Source organism: Acanthisitta chloris, unplaced genomic scaffold (assembly GCF_000695815.1).
Source record: "Acanthisitta chloris isolate BGI_N310 unplaced genomic scaffold, ASM69581v1 scaffold4738, whole genome shotgun sequence".
In the NCBI taxonomy this organism is placed as follows: Eukaryota; Metazoa; Chordata; class Aves; order Passeriformes; family Acanthisittidae; genus Acanthisitta; species Acanthisitta chloris.
Window position 1 is genome coordinate 3238 of NW_008688560.1, and position 7911 is coordinate 11148.

The following is a 7911-nucleotide window of genomic DNA, read 5'->3' on the forward strand; positions in this document are numbered from 1 at the left end:
GGGTTTTCCACCCATCAGCAAAAAAAAAAAAAATAAACCCTCTTAGGGCTCAGCATGTGGAAAGGAGCAGAGAACTGGGGTAGGCAGCAAGATGATGCCTGTGATCACACCCCTGGTTACCAGCTGCCCAGAAACCAGAGCCCTTCCTGGCAGCAAGAACTCATGAACATTTCAGAGGTTGGTGTCCAGCAGAGATGCCAAGGAGTCAATGCCAAGGCAGAGCAAGAACTCTCCATACAGAGAATCTAGCTTTTGCCACCACAACAGGTCACTGAGTCCAACTCCTGGCTCCTTCCTGCCCAGCCACCACCTCAGCAGAAGGAAGAGCACTGTTATTTATTTTTTGAGTGCTTTAACCCCTAACATCCTTGCAAAACCTGGAGAAGCCTCTGCCAGGAAGAGACTGCCCTGGTAACAGAGGTCACTTCAGGCAGAACTGAGCAATGAGCAGTGCAGAGGTGATGGCTCTGGGCTGGGGATGAGGCAGCAGAGCCTTTGTCTGAACAGAGCCAGCCAGGAAGGGTGAGGACTTGGGTTACTCATTGGATTTATTTGGACCAAAACACCCCTCCCCTGCCTCAGAAAAACTGCAACCCTGCTCTCAGCGAAGCTTTCTGAGGACAACAGGTTTTTTGGACCTGTCTGCCTACTTGCCCTGTCTGGGCTGACATGTGGGGAGGCAGGGGTTGTCTTTTGCGTGGAAAAGATGGATACAGGCAGCCCCTTTCTGCCCAAACCCCTCTGCTCACTGCATCCAAGTCCAGAGTCAAATCCAGCACACTCCAAAGGGTTTATTCCATCAATGTTTTAATGGACTTGAACAGACAACACAGTTTCCATAGCAAAGGATCATCAGCCCCACCTTGTACAAAAACAGAGTCAAAAAATATAAAAGCAACAAAACCTTAAAAAAACCCCCCTGGAAAACAGGTATTTACTTTTAAAAATGATACAAAAGCACATATGCCTGCTCACACTTTTCCTGCCTCCTGGAATTTCTTGAAGAGGGGCTCATCAGCCCGCAGGGGGAAGGTCAGAGCCCGTTTCTGGTAATACAGGGAGTCCATGGCCAGGTTGTCGATGACATCAGGCAGGAGATGTGCTCTCTCCACGGAGCTGCCTGGTGCCTCGTGGCCCAGGGCTGTGAAGTGCACGTGCAGGTGGTAGTAGGAGGGCTGGTAGTGCAGGTAGATGCGCAGCTGGGAGCCAGGAACACCAAAGCGCTTTGCCACGGCCTCCTGCAGAGGGGAGACAACAGCTGAGGGCTGGCAGAGCACAGACGGACCCTTGGAGGGAATGGAGCATCCCTGGGCAGCAGGAAAGGCGTAGAGGAAGGCAGAAGGGATTTCTGCTTCCTCACAGCAAAGGAGAGAGGGAAGTTGGGAAGGACAGAGCTCTTCCCACCCTGTTTCAGCCTCCACAGGGATAGATGTCTCTGGCTGCCCCACAGGGATGAAGTGATGCTTCTGGCTGCCCCACAGGGATGAAGTGATGCTTCTGGCTGCCCCACTTTGTTCCCTCCATGACAGGACTGCTCTGTGCTTGTATCATTTTCCCTCTCACCCTTATCGCTGTGGCTCACTCGGCAAGTCTCAGGGCTCCTGTTACCAGGTGTAATTAAAGCCATGGCCCTCACTAATCTCTTCATTAATCTTCCACTCTCCCCAGTGAAATTAATTCCCCAATTCTAGCACAGCAGAGGAAAGAGAAGCTGTAGCACATCCACCTACCAAATACACCCCGTGGAAAAAACCACATTAGCTGGTGAGAACAGGCAAGGGGTCAGGGAGGAAGTTGTTAATATGGGGCTCAACTCTAACTCACTGCTAACAGGGGAGTATGGAACAGCCACAAAGTACCTGGAATATGGCATGGCCTGGAGAAGGTGCTGACAGAGCAGCAGGGACCAGGGTTTCCAGGCAGAGAGGGCAGACAGCCCTGTTGTGTGATGGGTTATCAGTCCCCATACAGATGCAGTGCCCCTGCAGAGGCAGCCCCAGCTCTCCCTGGCAGGACAGTGTGGGACCAGCCTCACTCACCTTTCCTTCCTGCAAGATGTTCCTCAGCAGCGGGAGGTGCTCGGCAGTGAGGTCCCGCAGGGACTTGATCTCCCGGCGGTGCACCAGGGCGATCAGGTACAGGTCATCCAGCTGCAGACACAGGGCAGGGGTGAGGGGCACACAGAAAGAGCAGATGGAGGCACCACTTTGCACCTGAGCCACCATCCACAGCTTCCCATACTGGGAGGATCAGTGGCACAGCCTGGTTGGGGCCTGTCACTAGTGGTGTTCCCCAGGGTTCTACACTGGGCCCAGTGTTATCTAACTTGTTCATCAGTGGCTTGGATGAGGGCATAGAGGTCTTCTGAGCAAGCTCCTGATGATAAAAAACTGGGAGGAGCATGGCTTATCTCCACACTCAGATACAAATTTACAGTGAATCACAGTAGTTAAACTGTTACACACATTTCCAGCCTGTCACTTTCCCGTCACACCAGTTCCGGAAATAACTATTTACAATACCTAAATGTGAACATTTAGGTTGTATAACCCCAGTGCAGTAAAATACATCCATTCAGCTCTCAGCCAGACTTCCAAAGCAGCACTTAACACCTTCACTCAGCTCTCATATTTCCAAGGAAGCGCTTATGACCGTCAATGTTTGGTTAACAAGATATGAGGCTGCGGGTCATTACACTTTGAAAAAACCCAAAATCAAAAGCAAGCTTGGTTTCCTTCAGCTCAGTTAGTAACTTTCTGATATCATATGGTAAGCAAAGGGTTTGGATATTTGAGACCCAGCAGATCTCTTCAGGGCTGTGAGAAACCCACGTGGCTATTTGGAAACAGATGCTCATGCCAAAGGATGCGCTGAGGACCCTTCAGGAAGCTGTTCCTGCCCCCAGCCAGCACAGTCTGGGTTGATTCTCATGCTCAGCTCTGGAAAAAGACAGTGTATCAGCTTGTGGTCTTTGGCTCCAGGCTGGCTGGCAGGAGGGAAAGCAACAGCTCTTCTCCTTGGAACAACATCTGCATGTTGCTGTTTGAAACAAATAGGCCTGTTGCTAAAAAGGCCTGGAATGATGTCATGCTGGGCATTGCTTCAGGCAACGCCTCGGGGCTCCTGCGGGTCCGGAACCAACTCAGAAGTTCTGGGGGAAAACGACCACACCAAAACATTTGAAATTAAAAAAAAACAAAAAAAACCCCCAAACCACACCAAGAAATCAACTCAAACCACCACCAAGGCTGCCCAGCAGGAGCTAGGGCAGCACCCAGAAGGTTGAGGTTGGCAGATGTCACAATGCAAAGGAGAAATTTTCCTCATGGCCATCAGCCTGAGATAATCACAGGTGAATTCACAGGATCTGTGGGCAAGGTGCTGAGCCAGCAGGAGGGAACACTGCTGAAAGGGTTTCTGAGCCCTGCTAGGAGGTGTCTCTCTCCCCAGACATACACAGCCTTGCCCCACGGGTGGGATGCGGAAGGATCGGTGCAGCCCTGGGGCCAGCAGAATCAGCTCTGGCTCAGCACCACCCACAGCCGAGAAAAATTCCTTGGCTCCGAGGCAAGGCAGACAGCCCTTCCTGGGATCCTGGCTTGCCTGCCTGGGAAAAGGACCGGCAGGCCTGGATAGCTCCTGGGATGCAGACAGCAATCCGACAGCCAGGGAAAAATCCAGGAGATCCTGTTCAGCATTCCCAGAGGATTCCAGGAGGACAGGAGCATGGGGAAACCTCCCCTAAGGGCAAATCCTCCCTCACAGCCTCCTGACTGTGCCAGCTGTGAGCCATGGATGCATTAGGTCCCTAGAGAAACCTAAAGCACAAACTTTAGCCCACCCATGGTTTTAGGCCAATCCTGATGGAGTGAGGATGTACACTGAGGCTTTGCCACAGCCAGGAAAGGGACAGCATGCTGCAGGTTTTGGGATCCCTAAACACTGTCCCCTTGGAAATACAGGGCACTGAACAGGGCACAGTGGCATAACCTGCAGGCCGGACATGTGTCCCCTGTGCTGCAGCCTCTCCAGGAAGGTTGTGCCTCTGGTGAACAACTGCAAATTTGAGCTTGGTTACCCCATGACAGCTCCACAGAGGATTTCTGCAGCAACTGATGTGCAAGGAATTCACGAGGACCAGAGATCACCCTGCTGTGACCCAAGTCACTCCCCTGGACAACTCAGCACCACACCAAAGCAGCTGCTCCCAGCACGCACAGGATGGTGCTGCCCACCAGCAGGCCTGTGTTCCCTTTTTTTTGGAGTTTTCCTTTCCATTTCTGAGTCTTAATCACATGGTAACTTTCCCCACCTGCAGAAGCATATGAGGATCAGAAACACAAAGGGGACTTTTTTTCACTCCCCCAGCTCCAAGGGGTGTGTGTGGAGCTTCACGTTCCTCAAGAGTACAGCAGGAAAGGAGGCCAAAGCCCAAGGAAATAATTCTCTATTTAAGATTACAGTCTGGGCTTAAAAACCACCAAGTGGCCACTCCCACAAGAGGCAAAACAGCTGCTCAGCAGCCAAGGATCATCTGTTTAACAATGAGTTAATTGCAGCAACCAAAGGACAACACTGATTTTGCTTGCAAAAAAAACCAACAAACTCAGACAAGTTCAGCAGAAACAAATACACAGGATTTCAGGTCAAACACATCCTGACAACATTTGAGCTGATAAAGGAATGAGAAAGTAAACCTAATAAATGCCTCCCAGCAGCAGTAAGTTCTGCAATCAGCATGTGATAAAAGGCCCTGGCAATGTCATCACTAATGACAGTGTGAACAGGAAGGACACAGTCACCTACTAAAGCTCTCATCAGGGTGTGATTAGCAGCTGCAAAGTGGACATTTCCCCTGGATCACCTTCAGACATGCAGCAAGAGGAGCAAACTAACCTGACTTTGATTCCACTTTAGATCTGGAACTAGAACAAAGCCAGTGGAAGGATCTGGGTTTTCATGGACAATTCGATCGGCCTCAGCTTTCTTCTCCAGGATATTGTACACCCACTGAAAGAGAAATATGTGATTTATACACCAGCAGAGAATAAAAACAACATCTCAGGCGCATTTAGCCCAAGCTCATGGATGACTGCACATTCCCTGCAACGAGAGCATAAAAAAAACCCCAAACCCAAATGATTTTAAGGTGACCAAACAATTTGTAGTTAATTATCCATAAAATGCTCCAAGACCAAACAAACTGCAGGATATTGTGAGCACCTCAGTGAAAAGCAGTTGAACCCAACTCTTGTGGGGCTCAGCATACACCTCTTGCAGCACCACAGGGCTGTTTGCACCTTTTCGACCCCAGGCTGCACCAAAATCTTTACAAGAAGGTCTGGGAAGGGAACTTGCTTGATTTTTTCCCTGTTCCAAAAGGAAGGAGCAGAGTGCTCACAAGCTTGTCCTGGATGAGGTTCTGGCTGCTGGCACCTCCCTGGGTGAATACCAAAGGGCTGTGTTTTTTGGGCAGTGCACGTCTCCTGGCTCCCTGGCTGATTAGAAAACAGCTCAGCACTCTTCTTCTTCCCTACTTCAAGTTCCAGCCTCCAGCCTGCCTGTAATCCCTGCTCTGCTTATCCCCCCATGCTCCTGCTGCAAAGCAAGCACCATTCAAAGGATTTTAGCTACAAAACAGAATGCATCAGAGATAAGGGAGAGAGTAAGACTACAGCAAAGCGTCTTTGCTCTCCCTGGTTCCCAGCCTGAGCTCCAGCATCCTTCTTTACACCTCCAAAATGCACTTTACACTGTAGCTTAAGTGTTAGACTGCCAAGGGAGTCCCCAGCCAGGGCTCTAGAAGATAACAAAGGCAGTAGGAAATTGCTAGGACTTGGAAGCTGAAAATGTTTGGGAACATCATTTTGCCAGCAAATATACGTATGAAACATTCTGGTGGCCCTAGATGGGTAGGGAAGCTGCAGCTAGTCTCAAACACACGAAGTGAGCTGGGCCAGTGGACACTGTGCACACCACTTCGGAGGAACTCCATCAAGAGATTAATCTAATCAACATTTAGGATCACTGTGAACTGACCTGAGGGAGAAACCAACTTCTCCTCCCTTGAGCTGGGTTGTTTTATTCTCTGAAATTTCTGGTCTTTTCTTAGCAACAAGATGTTGGAGATTAGATTCTTCAAGTGACTTTGGAAAGCACAGCACAACTGGCTGTGCTCTGTGACTCTGGGAGGAAAGCAAGGCAGGAAGCTCAGTAGGAACTGGAAGTTTGCCCTTTGCTGGGGCTTTTATGCCTGCTCTGTTCACAAGTGCCAAGATATCAGTGCCCTGAATAAGTTCAGTGATCAGATGGGCGGAATTAAACCCAGTGCTGCCTCATGATGGGCAGGTCACCAGCTGACTGCTCCTGCTGCTTCCAGCACAAGCCCTGTGAGGAGAACACATGTCCAGGGACTGGCACGACAATAAAACCATTATCCTGAAAGCATCCACACTCTCCATCCTCAGGCAGGAAACACAGAGGCCTCTGTACTCCCCTGGTATTTCTGCTACCCTTCACACTTCCCCTTGCACTCAGCAAAACCACTTGGATAAAGACAAGGAACAGCATTATCAAATCCCAGAGGTCAAGGACTGTGATTCCTCAGCAGATGCTCCTGATGGTCACCAGGAATATGTTTCCCTGTACAGAAACCAGCTCACAAGCATTTTGTGGAAGAGGCAGAGTGAGAGCTCAAGCAATTCCTGAATGCAGCTGCTACACCAGGTAACTTCACAGATTTGGGAGCAAAAGCACAGAGAAAAACATCTGTGCGGGCTGAGGCCTGGTGGAAACATGCTCCTGCCTTTCTCCAGCTAATAAATGCTGCAGTTTAAGGCAGCAAGAGAGAGGTCTGAGGGGTATCCAAGGCCCCTGGATGGTTTTGGAAGTTATTTTTAATGCATAGCCTCAACATTTTCTCGATTTGTTTTATTCCCCCTTCTGCACAAGCTGGCATGGATTGGCTCCTACAGACTTATGCTTCTTTGGCCTCCAAAGGAGAAAGATAGAAAGGGTCAAAAAGGATAAAATCAGGGGAGAAGTCTGAGGCTGCCTGGGGCAAGGAGGACACAGAAAATAGCAGCTTCAATATGGACTGAAGTGGTGAATGACAGAAGCTGCAGCCAGAGGAGTGAGTTGTGATACAGGAATCCATCCCCACAATACCCCAGAGACTCCTAAAAGGCCCAGAAAACAGCACCAACGCCCAGGGAGCCACCCTGGGAAAGAAGAAACGCCTCAGTGCTTCTCCAGAAGCCTTGGGAAAGGCAACTAGGTGCACAGCTCCAAGGCAAACGCTTTTGTGCAAAGCTGGAAAAGGATGTCCCAGGCAGCTGGATGAGAGGGGTCAGCACCATGGAGCTACAACACAGCCCACAGGGAGCCAGGGCCTAGCACTCCTGACACTCCAGCCTGGGCCTCGGAGGAGGCACTTGGCAGCCCAGAGTGTTGAAGGAGGGAACCGAAGCCATCTGTCTCTGCAGATGGAGGTGGTGGCACCCATACCTGGATGCTGAAGCTCTGGGACTGGATGTAGGGCAGGGTTATGCTCTTGTAATCCTCCCAGGTTTCTCGGATGAGGTGCACTTCCTGGCGGAGGTACTTCTGGATGTGTTTCTCCGTGGCAGGGTACACCACTGTGGCTTTGATCTCTAGAAGCAAACGTATCAGAGAATCATAGAATTTCAGGTGTTGGAATTGACCTTAGAGATCATCCAGCCCCAACCCCCTGCCCTGGGCAGGGACACCTCCCACCAGAGCAGGTTGCTCAAGGCTTTAGCCAACCTAGCTGTGAACACTGCCAGGGCTGCTCTCAATGACTGCTATTCAACTCCCTGACAGGGTTGTAGAGAGGTGGGGAATGGCCTCTCCTGTCATGCCTGCAGGGACAGGACTAGAGGGAATGGGCTT

General features: G+C 50.5%; 1 protein-coding gene across 1 annotated transcript in view; it reads right to left on the minus strand.

The window, feature by feature from the left end:
* Window positions 1-790: 790 nt before the first annotated feature.
* Window positions 791-7911, minus strand: part of DCPS (decapping enzyme, scavenger) — a gene marked incomplete at its 5' end in the record, with an annotated part of 15953 nt that continues 8832 nt past the window's right edge. Inside the window, 4 exons of the mRNA XM_009081053.1 lie at window positions 791-1238; window positions 2040-2150; window positions 4897-5010; window positions 7507-7652. Coding sequence (XP_009079301.1) covers window positions 972-1238; window positions 2040-2150; window positions 4897-5010; window positions 7507-7652 — 638 coding nt within the window. The remainder of the gene's footprint in view (window positions 1239-2039; window positions 2151-4896; window positions 5011-7506; window positions 7653-7911) is intronic.